General features: G+C 41.0%; 2 protein-coding genes across 3 annotated transcripts in view; one reads left to right on the top strand and one right to left on the bottom strand.

The window, feature by feature from the left end:
* Positions 1-5,502: 5,502 nt before the first annotated feature.
* On the bottom strand, positions 5,503-10,210 carry LOC136886498 (mitochondrial GTPase 1). Its single transcript, XM_067159311.2, has one exon. The coding sequence runs from the start codon at positions 9,675-9,677 to the stop codon at positions 8,730-8,732; it is 948 nt and encodes a 315-aa protein (XP_067015412.1). The 5' UTR covers positions 9,678-10,210; the 3' UTR covers positions 5,503-8,729.
* A 307-nt stretch (positions 10,211-10,517) lies between these two features.
* Positions 10,518-22,477, top strand: part of LOC136885944 (protein C3orf33 homolog) — a 29,821-nt gene continuing 17,861 nt past the window's right edge. For both annotated transcript variants that reach the window (XR_010861648.2, XM_067158646.2), the window contains exons 1-3: positions 10,518-10,691; positions 10,802-10,861; positions 18,294-18,605. Coding sequence is in view for 1 of the 2 variants with exons in the window: in XM_067158646.2 (XP_067014747.1) it covers positions 10,623-10,691; positions 10,802-10,861; positions 18,294-18,605 (441 nt within the window). In the remaining variant the exon portion in view is untranslated. The remainder of the gene's footprint in view (positions 10,692-10,801; positions 10,862-18,293; positions 18,606-22,477) is intronic.

Here is a 22,477-nt window from a genome sequence, read left to right as displayed (position 1 = left end):
CCAGCTTTAACACATTTAGGCGCTCTTGGCTTTAGGATGCACCAGAGAGCTATAGACCAATAGCATTGCTTAGTGTATGCTATATATTACGTGAAAGTCTAATCTTGAATAGAATTGCTACAAAACTGTTTGAAACGATCCCTATTGAACGAGCAAGATTAGGCCACAAAGAAGCTGTGCCCAAGTCTTGTCCCTAACTACCTTCGTTGAAGCAGGATTCCAGCAAGGACTAAAGACTTCAGTAGCATGTATTGACTTAAAGACAGCTTACGACACAGTATGGAATGAAGGTGTAATCAGCAAACTCCTTAAAGTGATTCCATGAGGAGTCTGGCTCATCTTATAAATAACATGCTGAGTGACAGAACATTTCATGTAGTCATGGGGGATGAATTCATTAAAACCAGCATACTAAATAATGGACTTCCGCAAGGTTCAGTGTTTGCCCCACTCTTGTTCAGTTTATATATTTCAGATATACCATCCACAAGTTCCAGGAAATTTGGGTATGCAGATGACTGGGCTCTTGCTACTAAAAGACCTATGCTTTGAGCAGACAGAAGAAACGTTGACAAAATATCTCTCTGTTTTAGAAAAATACTTTCGAAAATGGAGACTCCAACCAAGTATGAGTAAAACAGAAGTTTCTTGTTTTCATCTGAACAACCGAATGGCTTCAAAGGACCTCAAAGTATACTTCGATAACACTCTCCTCCGCCACAATAGACACCCCAGATATCTAGGTGTTACATTCGACAGAACACTGTCATTCCAAGAACATCTAAGAAAGAGCACTGCCAAGATTCAGATACGTAACAAGATAATTTGAAAACTGTGTGGTTCTTCTTGGGGTGCAAGTGCAACTACTCTACGCTGCTCAGCTCTAAGTCTAGTTTACTCTACTACGGAGTATTGTGGCCCCGTCTGGATGATAGGTCCTCACGTGAAGAGAATAATGTTAAGTTAAATGACACAATGAGAATGATCACCGGGTACGATCAGATCAACTCCAATTCTGTGGTTGCTCGTACTAAGGCATATTCCTACACCCCACCTCCGTAGGTGCATTGCTCTGATGAATTAATACAATAAGATCCAGAATAATCAAAGATTGCCCATTCATGACGATATCCCCATCTACATATAGACAGACCTAAGTCAAAACGTCCACCCATCTGTACGGCAGAGAACCTTATAGCCAGTAATTTCAATCTGACTGAGAGATGGTCTAATGAATGGCAATGCCATGCATTTCACAGAAGGTACCTGGCTTTGAACAACCTCAGAAAGCATGGTCCAAGTTAAACCGGATCCGGACTAACCATTTGTGTGTGTGGAAAAGTCATCATCCTACTGTGACTGTGGTGCTGAGAGGCAAACTGTGAAGCACATCACACAAGAATAATGGAGTTTGTGAGAAAGGCCTACAATGCCTACTTTGGCTTGAAACTTGGAGACAAAGAAACAAGTGAATTTTTCCTGGCGATGCCACAGGCGATTACCTATGTAAATAATGTAGATATAAATCTGTAATTTACTGTACTGTTCATGTATATGCCATAAGATAAATAATAATAAATAACACATTTATATCAAAGTTTAGAATAGAGCAGCATGAAATGGCATATAGCTTGTACTGGAGTGTCCGAGGACAAATTCAGCTTGCCAGGTGCAGGTCTTACGGATTGACGGCCGTAGGCGACGTGCGCGTTATGAGAATGAAATGATGACGACACATACACCCAGCCCCTGTGCCAGCAGAATTAACCAGTTACACTGTCCTGCGATGGTTTTATTTCCGCCATCCTGTATTGCTTTTTAGGATGCCTTCTGCATCCTGAATCAGAATCCAACGTTAATTTTTCCCCATCACATCACATTTTCTCAAATATCCTATATTAAGTTTATTTCATCACATATACTTCTTACGTTGTTAGGAAGTGTGTTACTTTAATTTAGATTTCCATATTCTTTTATTCATTTGTTTCATTAATTCGACGTTCTCCAGCCATCTTGTAGTCCTGTATTATCATGCTCAGAGTGTATAGCCGGCAACGCGCGGTTTTGGCTGAGTGGCGTCATTCTCTCATTGGCTTCGTCTGCGACAGTCTGAGTTGTGTTTCGCTTGCTAATGAAAAGAGATTTTTGTCTTCATAAGCGTTCTATATGTGAGTGACATACTGTGTTAATATTTTTAAACTTACATTTATCAACATGCCACGACGTGGCTGCAAGAACTATCCAGATACATTCTGCTATGTGTGTGGAAGTTTTGTGCCAATGAGACAGTGGCGCAATATAATGGAGTTTGTGAGAAAGGCCTACAATGCCTACTTTGGCTTGAAACTTGAAGACCAAGACAAGCCGTGGGTAACTCATGGCCCTGATACACCAGTACCACAGCGTCCAGAACATTTACAGGATTGTCCCTCTTCTGAATCTGACGCAGAAATGGCGGGCACTAACTCTGACTGTGATTTCTCCCCTGAATGTGTTGAAAAAGAACTGAGACTGTTCGAGCAAAGTGCATTAAATGACTTTGTTCGAGATCTTGGCCTTACAAAGGAATCTGCCGAGTTACTTGGGTGTAGACTTCGTGAAAGGAACGTGTTGACACCAGGGACAACGTACTATTGGTACAGACATCGCAAACAAGTATTTACACCCTTCTTTTCTGAAGAGGGAGCCTTGGTTTACTGCAAAAATATTCCAGAGGTTATCTTAAAACTAGGAGCATCACAGTATGACACTATTGACTTGCGACTTTTCATCGACGCCTCCAAGGGTAGTTTGAAGTGCGTCCTTCTTTACAGTGAAAACAAACTTGCATCCATTCTCGTTGCTCATTCAGTTATTATGCGAGAAACATATGGAAATCTTGAAATGCTGTTGTGTAAACTGAAGTACCAGGAACACAGTGGCAAGTGTGTGGTGATTTCAAAGTGATAGGTATTCTGTTAGGTTTACAAGGAGGTTACACAAAGCACCCCTTATTTCTGTGTGAGTGGGACAGTCGAGCAAGGTTACATCACTGGACTCAAAAAGAATGGCCACGTAGACAATGGATTGTAGGGTCGAAAAACATAAAACTCTTGTTCACAAGAGCTAAATACTGTTATCTCCGCTTCATATCAAACTAGGGCTTATGAAGCAATTTGTTAAGGTCCTAAACAATGAAGGTGTTGCTTTCAGTACCTGTGTCATCGATTCCCAGGCATCAGTAATTCCGAAATCAAGGAGGGTATTTTCACAGGTTCAGATTTTAGAAAACTTCTTTCTGATGCTAATTTTAAAGAGCGATCGGCATGGACAGCATTCTGGAATGTGGTCAAAAACTTTCTTGGAAACACAAAGGATTCAGACTACAAACAAATGGAGGATAGATTGCTTGTTTCTTTCCAAGATTTAGGCTGCAAAATGAGCTTGAAGGTGAACATGTTACATTTACATCTGGACTATTTCCCTGAGAACCTAGGAATGCTGAGCGAAGAGCAAGGAGAGAGATTCCAACAGGATCTACAGGAAATGGAACGCAGATATCAAGGGAGCTGGAACAAAAACATGCTGGCAGATTACTGCTGGTTTCTAAAGAGAGAAGGTCCAACTACTCCTCACACACAAAAATCAAGGCAAAGACGTTTCTTATACTAAGGTAGGACATTATAAAATTGATACCATAGACTTACCATTCTCAGTACATTATGAGGCTTAATGCATGGTAAATTTTGGTACAATTTTCTACAGATCTGTTAACACAATACCCTACATACACTATGTGATCAAAAGTATCCGGACACTTGGCTGAACATGACGTACAAGTTCGTGGCGCCCTCCATTGGTAATGCTGGAATTCAATATGGTGTTGGCCCACCCTTAGCCTTGATGACAGCTTCCACTCTCACAGGCATACGCTCAATCAGGTGCTGGAAGGTTGCTTGGGGAATGGCAGCCCATTCTTCAAGGAGCGCTGCACTGAGGAGAGGTAGCGATGTCGGTCAGTGAGGCCTGGCACAAAGTCGCGTTCCAAAAACATCCCAAAGGTGTTCTATAGGATTCAGTTCGGGACTCTGTGCAGGCCAGTCCATTACAGGGATGTTATTGTCGTGTAATCACTCCGCCACAGGCCGTGCATTATGAACAGGTGCTCGATCGTGTTGAAAGATGCAATTGCCATCCCCAAAGTGCTCTTCAACAGTGGGAAGCAAGAAGGTGCTTAAAACATCAATGTAGGCCTGTGCTGTGATACTGCCATGCAAAACAACAAGGGGTGCAAGCTCCCTCCATGAAAAGCACGACCACCACCGCCTCCGAATTTTACTGTTGGCACTACACGCGCTGGCAGAAGATGTTCACCGGGCATTCACCATACCCACACCCTGCCATTGGATCGCCACATTGTGTACCGTGATTGTCACTCCACACGACGTTTTACCACTGTTCAATCCTCCAATGTTTTTTGTTTTGTTTTTTTTGCTAATGACTTTATGTTGCACTGACACAGATAGGTCTTATGGCGACGATGGCATAGACTATCTCCTGGATGCAAGCTCACAGCCGCACGCCTCTAACTGCACGGCCAACTTGCCCGGTCATCCAATGTTTACGCTCCTTACACCAAGTGAGGCGTTGTTTGGCATTGACCTGCATGATGTGTGACTTATGGGCAGCCGCTCCACCATGAAATCCAAGTTTCCTCACCTCCCGCCAAACTGTCATAGTACTTGGAGTGGATCCTGATGAAGTTTGGAATTCCTGTGTGATGGTCTGGATAGATGCCTGCCTATTACACTTTACGACCCTCTTCAACTGTCGGCGGTCTCTGTCAGTCAACAGACGAGGTTGGCCTGTACACTTTTGTTCTGTATGTGTCCCTTCACTATCAGATCAGAAACTGTGGACCTAGGGATGTTTAGGAGTATGGAAATCTCACGTACAGACTTCTGACACAAGTGACACCCAATCACCTGACCACATTTGAAGTCCGTGAGTTCCGGGGAACGCCCCATTCTGCTGTCTCACGATGTCTAATGACTAGTGAGGTCGCTGCTATGGAGTACCTGGCAGTAGGTAGCAGCACAATGCACCTAAGATGGAAAACGTATGTTTTTGGGGGTGTCCGGAGACTTTTGATCACATAGTGTATATATTATGTTCATAAGTATACCAGTGTAAGATAGGAGTGTTCAGATGGGTGAAAATAATAAGAAAGAAGAGTTCTTTACATGTGATAATAGTAATCTTGCATGTGCGCATGCTGCATATTTATCAAATTTTCGTTTTGAATTTGCATAAAAACCTGATGTGATAGGGGAAAACTGACTTCAGTTCCGGGATCAGCATGCCCGAAATACAAAAGACCACTATGTAAACTTCTTGCAATGACCAGAAAGTCTGAATTCGCAGGTCAGTGTTATGGTTAAAATTCCTGACCCTGCCGGAAATCAAATCCAGGATCCCTGTGTCCAAAGGCCAGCACGCTGACCATTTAGCCATGGAGTTGGACAATATAGCAGTTATTCTTGTATATTAAATTGTGGTAGAATTCACCATCAGCACAGGACGTCATCATCTTGCCAAGACTATAAAATTTAGTGCACTGACACCAAGTCAATGGAGTGCAACAGTATGTTGTAAGTAGTGATGCAAATTCCAGTGCCTCTGCTGACACTGGTGTGCACAGTGCCAGTGCCAAGCGTGTCACCGTGCCAAAACACCAGTGCCACGATGACTACTTATTCACTGGACTCGTATAAAAACGTTTATGCTTCATGTACTGTAAAAAAAAAAAAAAAAAAAGGAACTACACATAGATATACCGTAATTGATATTAATATTTACATGCAAAATAATACAAAATAACCCTCAAACAAACATGATATTGTACAGGCTTTTGGGCTTGTGCCGTGTCAAGAAAATAAGGTGAAATTCTTAACGTTTTTCAGAAAACTGTGCTCTGCATCCTTAGAAGAATTCTCGACTGTCAACAAGAAAGGCTTCTTAAACAATGACACTTTTGAATTTGGAACGTTATAATAGAAGTAGAAATGGAAATGGTACGTTCATTCACCACCAGATGGCCCCCAGGACGTGGCACAACGCTAGTGTTCGAAGCGGAAGCTGACCGAACTATCACAATCAGACTAAGCGGTTCACATAACGTTTGCGTAACATATGACAGGGGTGTAAGGCATAGACATAAGCCTGGAATGAAATATCTGGCGACGAGGAACGTAGGAATTTGGAAAAAAAACACCGAGACGAAATAACAATAGTGAAGGGGCAAAACCTTTTTATTCTTGTAATCGTTTCACAAATTTATTTTTATGGCAGTGCCACTGGCACCGGCACATTTTAAAGCGTGCGTACCGTTCCGTCTCTGGCACTATACAATTATTATAATAAAGCCATGTGATAAATCAATGCTACTTACAGGCAACTGGCATGACTTGCACAATTATATGAACCAATATAGACTATACAGTGATTTTAAAAACATGGTCATTTGTAGAGATAGAAGATAATTCTTCAAACAAAAGTAGGACATAATATAATACACTGTCAATTAAGGCTTTTTTAATACAAAAAAATGTCTCAAGAGAGGAAGTGCACTGTCACCATTATTGTTTATTATATTGATGGATGAAATCATAAAACGTATAAAAGAGAGTATCAGTAGTGATGAAGTGAATGCCTTGGTATTTGCAGATGATGTGGTGATTTGGGGAAAGGGAGAAATGGAAGTACAAAGGAGACTGGACATTTGGAATCAAAATCTGAAGGAGTTTTGAATGGTAATTAGTAAAAAGAAAACTGCAGTCATGCACTCTGGAAAAGAGAAAAAGAGAAGCCAAGTGAACATAGACGGAGAATGGTTAGAGAATGTAGAACAGTTTACATATCTGGGTAGAATTATTAATGGAAGTAATGGAATCAACCCTGAAATGAATAACAGACTAAGTAAAGGTACAACATTTTATCATCAAGTCGGAGAGTTTTTATGGGATGACAAAGTACCCAAGAGAACAAAATTAACATTATATAAACAGTATTTCATACCAATTGTAACATACGGACTAGAAAATCTAGTAAATAATAAGGTTTTTTTTTTTTTTTGCTAGTGGCTTTATGTCACACCGACACAGATAGGTCTTATGGCGATGATGGGATAGGAAAGACATAGGAGTTGGAAGGAAGTGGCCGTGGCCGTGGCCTTAATTAAGGTACAGCCCCAGTATTTGCCTGGTGTGAAAATGGGAAACGACGGAAAACCTTCTTCAGGGGTGCCGACAGTGGGACTCAAACCCACTATTCCCCAGATGCAAGCTCACAGCCACGCGCCTCTAACCGCATGGCCAACTCGCCCAGTAGACAAGATAGTAAGATCCAAGCAGTAGAAATGAAATTTTTAAGAACATCGTTTAAAAAGACAAGAAAAGATAGAATTTGAAATATTAAAATCAGAGAAGAGCTAAATATAGAACCGTTAGTACAGAACATACAGAAACCAAGACTGAGATGGTTTGGACATGTAAAAAAGAATGGGAAGGAACGGGTAGCAAAAAGGGAATCGGAAGGGAAGTTAAGGGAAAGAGACCAGTTGGAAGACCGAGAAGGTGGATGGATCAGATTTGGAAGGACATTAGCTGGATTAGATGTGGTGGAAGTAATAGAGCAGGAAAAGTGGAAGGACAGAAAGGAGTGGAGGAGGCTTGTTAACCACACCCAGGTGACTAGAGTGGGACATTGACAATGATGATGGCCGAAGGTAGCATGTGCTGGGTGAAATGCTATCCCCACATAGCTTATAGTTGTGAATGTGAGCCTCATACGCTAGTTAAGTAGATCATTCAATACAACTGTATTTAGGTTAAATTTGAATAAATGAAATTAATTTAACAAGTATTTGTATATTCATTTAAATATATTTTCTGCTTTTCGTATTCATACTACTATGTCCCACTTTTGTTTGAAGATTCATTATCTTGTGTGATATAATTTTATTCAATGTATATCTTTCTATGGTTTTTGGAACTGTTTTAACTTCACAACGTAGCTTTTTTCTTACTGGTTTAATGTCGCACTAACACATCAATGGTTTTTGGCAATGGAAGTATGGGAAAGGTAGTGGCCATAGCCTTAATTAACGTACAGCCCCAGCATTTGCCTGGTGAGGAAATGGGAAACCATAGAAAACCATTTTCTGCTGACAGTGGGATTCAAACACATCATCTCCCAAATGCAAGCTCACAGCTACGCAATCCTAACCACACAGCCAACTCGCTCGGTCATCATTAAGTAGCTGAAGATGTCACAGAAGAAAGGATCAAACATTATTGTGTTTTTGAAAGTGAATACATTGTTTAGTATTGAAAAAAGGTAGAATTCTCTCCAAAAATATATTTATACAACATAAGTAATCCCCGTATGAGCAGTCGGGCATTGTCTTCCAGTTGCAGAGGCAATAATAATGGTGTGAGGCCTCTGGAAAGGCCTGGTGCAAGTCTTTCGAATTGATGTCCTGTAGACAAACTGTGCATCTGGGAGAATCTGGCCCTATTTTCGATGAATTTTAATGCTGAATATGGCACCAACACCCAGTTCCTGAGCCAGAGGAATTAACCGATGAAAGTTGAAATCTCTGACATGGCTGGGATTAAATCCAGGACTCCTTGCACCAAATATCATGAAGAGCATTAAAGATATTACAGTATTCCTACTGTTACGAACAATCATGAATTCAACCAATCTTCATCTAATGTGATGCGTCCAAGATTACCTTGCCGAAATGCCTTCAGAAAATGGTGAGCAGACGCTACGAGATCAGGCTTCACGATATACTGACCATCATAATTATGAATTTTCTTCATTTTACCTAATTTGACAGCACCTTTTGTTAACACTACTCCAATATCATCAGTGGGTTCATCTAAACCCATTAATTTGGTATAGTTAAAGTTACCAGATTTATTCAGTATATACAGAAGATAATCAGCAATTATATCTTCTCCCACCAAATGATCCTGAAGACAGGCACACACTGCCAAGCGGAGACCTGCTTCCACATCTCTGATGGTTGGAGTTAAGATTCCTGGTGTGTCGAGTAAAAAGACAGGAGGATCTTGGCGGATCTTAATGCGGTTCTGTACACTCCGTGTGATCCCAGCCACTGCTCCAACATGAGCAACACCTGATTTCTTAAGATACTTGTTACGCAAAGCATTAATCAAAGATGACTTGCCAACATTTGGTACACCAATAACCATCATACACACTTCTTTTTGTTCGCTACGGTTGAATCTATCAGAAGATGAAATAAGATCACTTGCCAAGGGCACTACTCGTTTTACACCGCTACACTTGTGGTCTCTACAGTTCGTAAACAGAACTCGGGATATTCCTTCTTCTTTCAATTTTTGCTCTATTCTCGGGTAAAGTCTATGATCGATTAGATCTTTCTTGTTTAGAACAAGAATATGAGGTTTCACACTGCTAACTGTGTGTTTGAAATCTGAATTACGGCCAGAGAAGGGAATTCTAGCATCATGAACTTCGATGATACAATCCACACTTTTCAATTTTTGCTGCATTTGCTTCAATCCTCTTCCCATGTGCCCAGGAAACCAGTGCAGAACATCCTTGCTCACGACGTTAAAACATTCCCGAAAAGGCTGTGACATACTGTTCTTACACCCAGTAAAATTACCACAGTTCTTTGTTAGTTTCCACCCGCCGTATTTGACTAGATCTAATAAAATATACTGTTCGTTTAAAAATACAGCTTTAAACACTTTGCATATAAATGGCTCTTAATTTTCGTTCCCAGTAGTCGTGTATTACATACTTGCACGGGAATAACACAGTGCATTGGCTGCAAATGTTAGTTCACTGTATTAATAGTAGTTTATTTCATATTTGTTCGGAAATAACACAATCCTTTATCATACAGATGGTTATATCAAATAGCACAGGATCAGTTTCTATAAGATTTATGCTTCTTCTAAATGACAAACCGGAGGTATCTTTTCAAACAGTTTGTGACATTCATAACATCATTGAGGATATAAAGAATGTGCCAGGAATGCGCGACCCGCGACTATGCATGATCATAACCTCAAAGAGAACGAGACTGCATAACCACTCTCCGCCCTTAGCCTCAGACCAAACCAAGGATCATGACCAAACAGAACAGAACAGGACACTGTTTTCTCTTGTCAACAGCTCATACATTTCGCAGCACGGAGTGCAACTGTTCCAGACCTTCCCAACATCAAATACAGCATTTGCCAACATACACAACAGCATTTTTCTTTTCCACTACCTTAACAATCTAGAAAACGCAAAAATAATATTTAAATAAATTGATACTCTCTCACCAGTTTTTATAGTTTGAAATATTCAAGACACTTTAGTAGAAACTCTGAACTAGTTGAAGCCTTGGAAGGGAAATAGTGTCAGTATACGATGTCAAAATCCTCAGTTGCCATTACTGCATCAGTTACAACCTGCCTGTATTCATCTGTCAATGAGGCAGTAGCGAGCCGAGGAAGGCTGTTTTTTATTGAATAAATCTTGAATTTCGGAATGAGAACTACTTAGCTTTTAAACAGTCCAAAGTACGAAACATGAGTGACGAACGAAATTGGTTTGATAAATTTGCACTATGTATGGATCAGAATATACGAGGCGTCCAGGTGTATAGATATTTATAAACATGATAACCTTTTAGACATGTAAGATGTACTGCTTTATTCTTGTGTACGTAATAGTTTGAAAATAAAATACAGGAAAATTCTATTTACAGTATGGCGTTTATTCTGTTGCGCTCGTCGGGCTAGCTGTTGCTCTTCGAAGTGTACGACCGGTAAGTAGTACGGTATAAAAATTAACCAATACTACTTGGGATCGCGGTGATCTCTGCGCCAGAAACAAAATAATAAAACTTTATACTTATGTACTAATATACAGTCTAAAAATGTAATTACTAACAAATTCCAATTCTACGGCCCAAGAGCTACTCGTTCAGCTGACTCCATTACAGGGCAGGGATCGAAATAACTTCATTCCCTTAGCTTTCTTGGCGTATAAGTATAGTGTCGCGGCACCGTCTTGTTATCACGTCATCACCCCTCCATCACCAAGTAAACATGGTCGCCATGTGCTCTACCTGTCCCATATAGTGTCCTCTTCAGTGTTCTATATGGCAGGTAATAATACAAAAACCTAGTATTTTCGCACTTCTGCTCCTTTCTTGTACCGTACCCTAATGAACTTATTTAATAGCATATGACGGCGCCTACGAGTGAACTGGAGATAGCCGGCTTGTGTACCGTAACCCACATTTCGTTATTGAAGACCTTCATATGCCCTGATATGGTCAGTTTACCAGAGAGTATTTTGTTTGAATAATACAAGTCCAGATCCCAGAGTTGTAATTTGTGTTGTTTCAGTAGCACTCAGATCTACCCCATATGTTAATAATGACCTTGTCTTTTATATAGGAGTATTTAAAGTTATTACTCAAAGCTTTTCAACTATTATGTTTTGTGAAATGGCCAAACAGGCCAAACAGGTCATATCACTCTCAAACAGACCCCATTTTATGGCAGGGAGCATTATCATGCCAAAACGCACACTGATTGTCTCTAAACGGATCTACCAGAGACAACATGCATTTGGTCAGAATGTCCTTATATCCTTTTGCCTTTAATGTGGACAGTGACTGTTGTCTGAGCTGCCAGTATGAGGTAGAAATGCTTGCCTACATCCTTGGTTACTGTTCTCATGGCAAAGCTCTGTGAAATACAAGGCATCATAAAACATGATCTGCTATGGCTCAAGTGTTAAGGAACTCTGGTTTTACAGTCTTCGAGGAAGTTTGTGGTCTCTCTGTTACAGGCAGCACCCATTGAATTGACATGATAGCCTGCAAAGACCATTGAAAGGTTTTTATAATAAATCCAATCAGATTTGAAGCATTTGAAACCATCCCTGTGAGGTTCACGAGGCAACATATGAACCAACTATCTCATTCTATCAACAAGAGTACCAGTTGGGTGATATTGACATCACCGGATTAACGGATAGTGCTAGAGGAACTATTCCTTTCTTTTTTTGTCAATTTCTTCAAATCATTTAACCTCTATCAGGCAGTAATAAGGGCAGTGACAGTGACTGCCTTGAAATATTCAATCCAAATCCTGAAAAACCCTATCTTCCAAACTTTTTAATTAAGCCACATGTCAGATATACTAACCTGTTCATCGAATCTGAATTGACTGCCTCGTAGGGTATTTTTAAATGGACCAAACAGATGGTAATCTGAGGGGGTGAAATTGGGACTGTAAGCAGGATGCTCCAACACCTCGAAACGCAGCATCTGGAGAGTTTGAGTGGTGTGGGTGGAGGTATGTGGACCTGCATTGTCATGCAACAAAAGAACTCCTTTTGACAATCGACCTCTGTGTTTCTTGCGAATTGCAGGTTTCAGCATGTTTACCAACATATCACTGTACCGTTCACTGTTTCCCCCTTTTCCTGGTAACGTTGCAAGATTGGCGCTTGAGAGTCCCAAAACACTGTGAGAATTACTTTTCCTGCAGAAGGTTGACTCTTGAATTTCTTTTTGGCTGGGGATCCGGGATGCTTCCATTCCAAACTTTAACGTTTGTTCTCTGGTTCAAAGTGATGAACCCATGTTTCATCTCCAGTGATGATCCATTTCAGAAACGTTTCACCTTTGTTAGCATGACGGTCCAGTAGGTGCTGACAGGTACTCACACGCTTGCGCTTCTGCTTCTGCTCTTCATTGAGTGTTTTGGAACCTATCTCGAACAGACTTTGTGAAAGTTAAGCCTGTTGTGCATGATTTCATATGCAGAACCATTTTGTCACTTCATCAACAGTCACTCGCCTGTTTTTCAGGATCTTATCACGCACTTCTTCATCATTGGCATCTGTGACGGCTGCAGGTGGACGCCTGGATCATTCCTAATCCTTCACGCTCATGCGACCCCTTTTGAACTGTTCAATCCACTGGCTTTGGCAAAACATTGTCCCGGTATTGTGCTGAAAGTATTCTATGAGTTTCCGCTCCTGGTACACCCTCAGACCACACAAAACGGATTACGGAACGCTGTTCGTCCTTGGTGCGCAAGCTGTACTCGTCTGATAATGCTGAAATCTACCACAGACATAGACAGCGGTGCCAACTGGCGGCTGGTGAGCCATAGAGCCAACATATTAGAGCAAAATTGCAGATACTTATTGACTTGGCTATGTATTTTTAATCTGGTATTTATCACATCTGAGTGCCACATGGTATAGTGTGATTCATGACTCGAAATTACACATGTCCAGTTGTTCATGGACGAATGACAGCATTCTTTTCACTATGGAACACAGCGCTTAGCATTCACCAGCATGAGCCTCAAAGGCCTGTTCTTGTATTTCCCAGATCACGGTGCTAGCCGCACAATTAGTGGTACTGTGGAATTCACGGGTTATGGTATCACGTGATGTCATGCGATTTGCTTTACCACCTTGTTCAATCCTCGATGGTCCCTGTTGGTCAACACGTGTGGCCTTCCCGGTTGTGGTTTCATCTTCCTGTTTCCATTTCAAAATCATATCCCCAACAGTTGACTTATGCAACTTGAGAAGGGTAGAAATGGCTGACTTACGTGACAACCAGTAACCATTCTATGTTGGAAGTTGCCTTTCCTTCCTCCACCCATTCTGCAGACACTCTCTCATAGCGCTGATCAAAATTGAGCCCTCGGCTGTCTTTTATAGCAACATCATCATTCATAGCGATATCTAGGCTGCAGCTAACATGTACCGAGAGGTGCTTGGACACTTCTCATCAGACAGTGAACATTATTGACATATCAGCTGTTGATCAGTAGCCCTTGACAAAACGAAATAACACTGGCAATGATAAGGCTAAGTGGCGGCACTGGTACCAGCTTGCTCGTGACCCAGAGTGATGATTCTTATGTTGTCTCCTGATGAACTCTACTAATCTGTAGTCCCCATTCTTTCTAGTTGGACCTAGAAAAGCAAGCTATTTATGTTTCTTACTTGCCTTACCTTTCAGCAAAATATAAAATATCTATTGATTCGTGGATTGTCAGAATTTGATGTATGGCCGTTTAAAATAGGGAGAGGAATGCAACAGCATTGAAATGATCCCTCATGGGAGGACGGACAATTAAAAAAAATATATATATCTCTCGATAACATTTTGGTGGAGACGTGCACAACCCTGGTGGGTGACAGTGAGAATCGGGGCGAATGAATTTGATGTATGGCCATTTAAAATAGGGAGAGGAATGCAACAGCATTGAAATGATCCATTAGGATATGTGGATGTCATTTCCATTCATCCATTTCCATGTTCACTTAAAATTTGTTTTTTGTAGTATTTATATTCATTTATTTCCTTTGTTTATCTATAGAAATATCGGGCGAGTTGGCCGTGCGCGTAGAGGCGCGCGGCTGTGAGCTTGCATCCGGGAGATAGTAGGTTCGAATCCCACTATCGGCAGCCCTGAAAATGGTTTTCCGTGGTTTCCCATTTTCACACCAGGCAAATGCTGGGGCTGTACCTTACTTAAGGCCACGGCCGCTTCCTTCCAACTCCTAGGCCTTTCCTATCCCATCGTCGCCATAAGACCTATCTGTGTCGGTGCGGCGTAAAGCCCCTAGCAAAAAAAAATTTATCTATAGAAATAAAATTTGTCTGTACACTTCAGTTATTTGTGTCATACTTTTTTCTTTATTTCTGATTAGGTAAACAAAATTTGAAAGTGGGTTCTGTGCAAACATCATGAGAAAAACAACTGGACAGAATTTCTTGAAACTCAGCATTTAACCTTTTCACAGCTGAGTTTTGATGATCAGGTGAACTCTCTTGAAATATTTTATAACATTTTTTTTATGGCCGGTACCCAACCTCAGTTGAGAAGATGATAAATATGTAATGAATGATGGTGAATGGAACTGGGTAAGGAAATGGAAGGAATCCGCTGTGGCCTATGAATAGGAACTGTCCCAGCATTTGCTTGGGAGTGCAAAAGGGAAACCGCAGAAAACCAGTCTCAGGACAGCTGGCAGTGGGGTTCGAACCCCCTCGCCTCCCAAACGGGGAACTTGGCTCCGTAGTCGTGGCATGTTAACACGCACGGCTACTCTGCTCCGCGATTACTATTACTGAAATATAATAAAAAATTGTTAATCCAAGAAGTGGTATTATCAAAATCATTAACATTAAAAAAAAAAAAAAATACATATCTGAGGAGAGGGTAACAATTCCGCATCATATTCATCATAACTGCATACTTTGTCTGGCACTTTCTTGCAATTCAGTATCGTCCTTTATACATTCTCCGTCTTCCTTATCAAAATATAGCTCTCTGGAATCACTATTTACGGGGAAACGTTCAATTTCTTCATCAGCAAAAGATTAATGTATACTTCAAGACACCATGATGGATACACGTTAGCAGGAAAGATGTCTCACTCCAACAAAGCCAAAATAACATCAGATCTCTTTCAAAACATGCGAAATGGAGTGGTATATCTGCCGTACAGAACTTCTTAGAGCATTTCCATTAAAATTCAAAGCATGTCACTATATCCTGTTCATATATGAGATTGGTGAAGTAGACACTGCACCAAAACGTATACGTATGCCTGTGGCGGACAAGGCACGGCGACCAGTAACATATATATACGGGTTTGGCATTGAATAGGTTAAATACAGGGATATCCAGAGAGTCTGCTGGTCGATGGGCCTCTCCTTAATTCACCCCATCAGGAATGACACAATTCATCAGAAAATGGGCATTGTGCCAATTATGGAGAAAATGCTGGAAAGGTATGGTATGGCAGCACCTGGCTGATATTTTAATTATCATCCAAAATTTTCATTATCCAAAACCACCTTTACCCCTTTTTCTTATGGTTAACAGAGCTTCAACTGTAGTTCTCATCATTTACATGAAAAAATATGTTATCCGAAATGGCCCTGCCCCCTTTGGTTTGGTTAAGCGGGGTTTTACTGTATTCCATTTTTCACACACTTCCATATATTTCCAGAAATATTTGTTCCATCTATTACCTGTACATAATATTCACCGTCGAATTAAAACAAGCTGCTTCTAGTGTTTAGGATCCCACCTGTGAAGTGTGTGCAAAAGTGACTGCAGCATGGTTTAGATGAACACTGGCACTACAGCCGTGATGGGCCTTGGCCTGCCAAGTGATTGCTGCTTAGCTTGAATATTACGAGGCAATGCGTGGTCAGCACGACGAATCCTCTCGCTGTCGTTTTTGGTTTGCTAGAACAGGGCCACTATCTCACCTCCAGATAATTCCTCAGTTGTTCACAAGCAGGCTGAATAGGCCTTGGAATCAGTCCTCAGATCCACTAGCTGGCAATCAAAACCCGACTAAGAGGCCAGCTAGTTAAGCCTAGATCTTGAGGTCAGCATAATTGTGGTCTGTCCAGTGACCTTGTACAGGGCTGAGACTTAGCCATTCACCAGAAGTGCTGAGCGCCTCTTAAACATCATGGAGTTCCACTTATTACGCTGGTCTCTCAGATTTTCTCTCCTTGATCACATAACCTGGCAGAGGATACGAGTTGTTTTCATTCAGGAGAAGTGCTGGAGGGGCGCCTGAGGTGGTATGGCATGTCCTGAGAACAGCAACTAGTACAACTTGACTGTTTGAGGGCAGGTGTCCCTGCGGAAGGCCAAGACAACGGTGGTAAGACACACTAATCACCAACACTAAGATCACTTGGCTTGAACCGAGCCTTGGTATATGATCGGGTAAGATGGTGCTCATCGATCTAAAGAGCACACCCTGCACCTGTGGGAAAATGTAAAGGAGGAGGAGGAGAAGAAGAAGAAGATGACGATGATGATGATGATCCTGGATTGCTGTGGCCACTTATAATTTCAGACAGATTAATAAAAAGAATTAAAATCATCAAATTTTACTCTTGGCTTGTTTGTGTCATTTTGTTCTGTTAAAGGGCATTGCACAGTTAGTTGATATATCAAAAGATCTTGCATAGTGTATTCCTCTCCCATATTTGTATTCTGTTCTCATCTGTTTTGATTAGAGTCCGAGTTTCTGCCCCACACTGGTCAAATTATTGATCAGTAAAATTTCTATGATATTCCCAAAAAATAAAACGTAGAGTTACATACTGCTCGTGAATGATACTTTTACCTCTGGATTTTCTGCACATGAAAGTGTTTGTCATTGTCGTCATCATCATCATCATCATCATCATCCACTTTCCACAACCAGCTCCTACCAGGTTGGGTTGTTTATGTCACCTTACCTTCTTCCTCCATCCAACCACGTAACTGTGTTACAATCCAACTTTATTCTAATTATACAATTCTTGATTGTTTTCAACCACCCTAGTCTGGGTCTCCATCATCCGCTTTGGTATCCTTCCCTCTTCTATCCTCTTAACATGTCGAGGCCATCTAAGTTTATCCCTCTCCATTCTGCCATAAAGCTGTTATACTCTGATTTCTTTCCTGATAACCTCATTTCTTACTCTGTCTCTTCTTGTCTTTCGTATCATACTTCTTAAAAATTCAATATCACTGGCTTGGAATTTATTCACCTCTCTTTGTGCAGTGTCCATGTCTCTGCTGTATATGTCAGTATGGGGCAGTAATACATCTTTACATTCCTTCCTCCACACCAGGTTTCTCACACTCCCTGTTGAATCATTTTACTGATCTCATCCTGCATCAGTTCGCTTCCCAGTTACTTGAAGCTCTCCACAGTTTCTAGGTTTTGTCCCTTTATTTTTATAATTCCTTTCTCTTTCTACTCTAGTTGACACCGTTGTCTTACTCTTTTCTATGCTGATTTTCATTTCATAATTTTCAGTAATATCATTCGACATGTCGAGTTACCCTTTTACTTCCTCTCTGTTTTCTCCCCACACCAGAATATCACCTTCAGCTCCCTGTCCCCATTTTTCACCTCTGTCTCTTTCACAATTTCATCCAAAACCATTATGAATAATAGCGGTGATAGCACACTTCATTGTCATAGTCCATTTTCATTCCAACACCACTCTGTTCTTCCCCCAGGTGTCTGAACAGCGCTGCAACAATTTTTGAACACTTCTTGCTCATATTCTGTCATTTGTTTTCCAAATCCTTTCTGTTTGCATTACTTTCCATACTTTTGGTCTGGGTGCACTATTATAAGCCTTTTCTAAATCAATTGAAGTACTTATTATATCTTTTAACTAGTTCAAGAAGTTTTGCCGTCCACACGACATCCCTTCGAGCTTCGTGGAGAAGCACATTACGCTACGTGGGCGTGTGGTTTACGTGGAGCCTGCAGGCAATAATTCTCCACCTCTGCTTATGGTCGACCACTCTCCCATCATCTCTCTGAGTTGGTTACGACCACAGTCGCCGTATCTACCCGTCCACGTCTCCAGCGTCGATATCACATCTAACGGTGTGTCGTGGCTGCAACTTGTTGTCGTGGGCTCAGACGTAAAATTTACTGTCCTCAAACTGCATCCTGATTTTGTGAGCTGTATAGTTCGTAAAGAGGTAAGTCACTGTCCTGTTCTGAATAGTTTAAATCTGAGTTCCTGAACTGTTTTGAACAGTTGTCAAATCCAGTCATATAGGATAGGAATGTTATAAGTAGAGCCTGGAAGTTCAGGCATTTAATTTTGCTAAAATAGGCAGACAAGCACTTAACATTTAGGAAACAGGCAGAAAAATAATTAAAATAGGCATTTACACATCTGCATCATATTTTAGTATAGGTCCCGCAAGAAGAGCTTGCCAAAGAAAGCTGCGCAGAACTTCAGTAGTGTTCGGCTGGGCTCGGTAGTAGCATTGCACGCCCCCTCCCCCCCCCCCCCTCACTTCGCTAAATCGCCTTACTGCCAGCAGTTCTTAATGAACTGTCTGCGCTGGCGGTCTGGCCAGCTGAACTGTGACCAGCGTTCGAGTGAAATCTCAGCGCGTGTGTGTAATGCCTTATTGTAGTTATAATCAGAGTCAGGACACACTAACCTGATATTGTTGGACATGCAGAATCAGAAACATTGAATGAAATAATAATAACAATAACAAACAAAGAGATTAAGAATTATGTAATCGTGAAATAGCAGTCAACTTACCTAATGGGTTGTTCTAGTCCGCATCTTCTGAAAGAGGTTGAAAGCTGCTCATATCGCCTTCACTGTCATCCGCGCTGTCACTAACGCTCTCTCCGTCACTGTTACCATCGTCCTCCAGATTAATGATTATTCTGTCTGATACTTCATCCATTATTTAATCGCTCGCAATGTACTTATTCTCAGTGTTGATTACGTATCTACATCGACTCAACCATTCTTCTGCCCCAATTGGTGCAATTCTTTCCATCAGCAATGTTCTTGCATTATCAAGTCTGAAAGTATCATTCTTTTGTGCTACATAACCTTTAACTTGAGCCCAAATAATTTCGATTGGGTTCAAGTCTGGATGGTATGGTGGTAGATGTAAAATCACATGCCCATATGTAGCAAGTAGTCTGTCAATTTGATATGTCTTATAGCGTGATTTATGGGATTTAATCAAAGCGTACAGTTGGGGTTTTATCATCTCTGTAGAAAACGGAATACCCTTATCAGTCAACCAATCGTGCAAACTGTTTTTTGGGATGATGATGTGGGTCCACGCTCACATTGGACATTATGGTACAAGGCATTATCAATCACAACTACAGAGTTGGGTGGCAAATTAGGAATTAATTTCTCTGTCAGATATTTCTTGTAGTTTCTGTAGTTCATCTCATCGTGATAATCCCCTGTTGTTTGGTTGGATTTGAAAACCAACAAAGCATTTGGAACGAAACCTGCATCTGAACCGGCATGTACCACTATTAATCGTTGCCCTTTTGAGATAGGTGACTTCAGTCCATGAAGAGTACTGTCACTCCAAGCACTTGACTTGGTGTGCGAACTATGCAAATATGTCTCATAAGTGTAAACAATAGGCCTACCCTCTTGTCGGTACAGCTTTATGCTTTGTATGTACTGCACATGTAGGAGCCTTATGTCAGGCTTCTTCATAAGTATTCTGCACATGCCTTCTGTCTTCCTCCATCGAAAACTTAGGCCTCGAACTATCTTGCTTAGTGTTCTTTCACAGCCTTTAAACTGTATATCCTCAACCAGTTTCTTACGGATCTTTGCAAGCGTTGGTCTCTCGCCTTCGGTGTTGTGAATATTGTGAATCGTACGTCTGACCGTGCATTTCTCAAAATCGTCGAATTCACACTTCTTGACAGACTTCGGTCTTCTCTTTCCAGGCGTTGAAAATGAATCCACTTCACCCCTTTCAATCTTCTTTACGTCTCGTATTACATTCCACACAGACCTTTCCGACACACCAGTTGCTCCGGCCACTTTCTTTTGAATAGCACGTAAGTTTCCAGTGGGCTGTGTTTCGTTTTTCATGAATTTATACACATTATAAATAAATTCTCTTGTTTGACTGTGTAAAGTTTTAGCACTCCCTAATTTAGAACGAAACAGGAGCATCGCTATGTACACTGAATATCATACTACAACAAATTCACTTTCAGGTACGAAATATAAATAAAATATTAATATATACGCACATGCTTCTTGCTCCTTTTCAATACACGCTTGATAAAGAGCTGTACTCTGTGCCTCTCAGTGAGCAGTTGAAGTAACAATGAGCCTGGTAATCAGCATTCGGGCGACACAGAGGAGCCCCTCAACGAGCTTAAACATCACCAACAGCTATTGGTCTCTGCGCAAGTTTGAGTTTCGACAAGCTCTTCTTGCTGGATCTCTACTTAACCTTACATCCTCCTGTAAGTGGGGATGGTAGAATAACATCAAGAGTATCCTCTGTCTGGCGTGAGAGGAGGCAACTAAAAGGGAAACCAGGGCCTCTCAACTTGGGAGTGTGGGTTGGCGACTGCTCCCCTAACTGAGTCTGGCGTTGCTTCTACTTACTTGTGTCAGGTTCCTCGCTCTTACCTTTCCTGTCTGACCTCCCTTGGTCAACTCTTGTTCTTTTCTGACCCCGATGATAGTAGATTTGCGAAGCCCAGGGAGTCTTACATTTTCACGCTCTTCGTGGGCCTTCCCTTTCTTTAGCCGATACCTTCATTTTATGAAGTATTGGACGTCTTCCATTTTCCTTCCGAACAGTGTTAATAGAGGATGGTTACCAAGTTGTTCTTCCTCATACGTGACCTGGCCACCGTCATATCATTTATGTAAAAGCTTTTTTTTAATCTATTAGGCTAAAATGAACTTTTTCTTTATTATTAATACAGTACATTGGAATTATATAGTTTTTCTTTCCATTGATTAATTTTAATACATAAATAACAGCAGAAAATATCCACAACTTAAAGAAAGCATTAAACTATCAAATAGGCTACGGAAGCTAAAATAGGCACCAAAAAGGCAAAATAATAACTGGTCCTACTGTTCCCAAACGTATGGAAACATCTTTGTATCTATGTTGCACTTCACTATACCCAATATGCCCAACTTCCAGGCTCTTGTTATAATTAACACCTCTATACCTACTATAAAGAGAGAAACTTAGTGAGTTTGTTTCCACGCTCACCAGCAAATTTACAGTACTTGATTGTGAGGATGTCGATTTTTTCGATCAACAAATTTGAATTAACGAGGTTTTACTGTATTACGTACATATGCATGTTTATAGATAGTGTTCGATAATTCTGAGTGAGTTTTAATTTGCCATATTTTTGGTCCACGTACAGACATAAAATGCTTCCGGCTGCATAGTGTTAAGGCCACGGTTACTTCATTCCCACTCCTAGCCCTTTTCTATCCTATCATCGCCATAAGACCTTTCTCTGTCAGTGCGACATAAAGTAAAATTGTAAATATAAAATTAAAAAATACTAGTGGACCCGTGTTGCTCCGCAACATTCCTTATAAATGGGTCAGATAACTCGTCCTGATATGGTTGTCGCTGTTATATTGTTTTGCCCACCCTTTTCAGTAGTTTTATGAACGTTTCATACCGGTAATGTAGTTTATAACACTTCTTTCCATACAATATTCTCTGTGCTTCGACCATTCGGCCGTATCTGGATCTTAACATTTTCAAACCGTCCTGCCCGAGATAGCGCAACATACAATTGGCCGTGACTAAATACTGGTTCGGGTAAGTGGATACCCACTTTTTCAAGAGTTTCTCCCTGTGCTTTATTAATGGTCATACAGTCGGCTAATTGACTTGATATCTTCCCGTCTGTGCATATGTAGACTCTTTTCTCCGAGCACCGTGTAAGTTATTAGGAATATTCTGCCATCAATTGAGTATATTTTAGAAGCTGGGGAAGGTCAGAGTATCAAAGAGTATCTAGCAGAGAATAGCCTTCTGCCATTATCAGAGTGAGTGAATACTTT

The sequence above is a fragment of the Anabrus simplex genome, chromosome X, assembly GCF_040414725.1.
Source record: "Anabrus simplex isolate iqAnaSimp1 chromosome X, ASM4041472v1, whole genome shotgun sequence".
Taxonomy (NCBI): domain Eukaryota; kingdom Metazoa; phylum Arthropoda; class Insecta; order Orthoptera; family Tettigoniidae; genus Anabrus; species Anabrus simplex.
This window is presented reverse-complemented; position numbering and strand designations above follow the sequence as displayed.

What these genes read in the sequence shown, in the direction of transcription:
- LOC136886498 (XM_067159311.2), bottom strand. Translation starts at nt 9,677, where the DNA reads ATGTCACAGCCTTTTCGGGAATGTTTTAACGTCGTGAGCAAGGATGTT.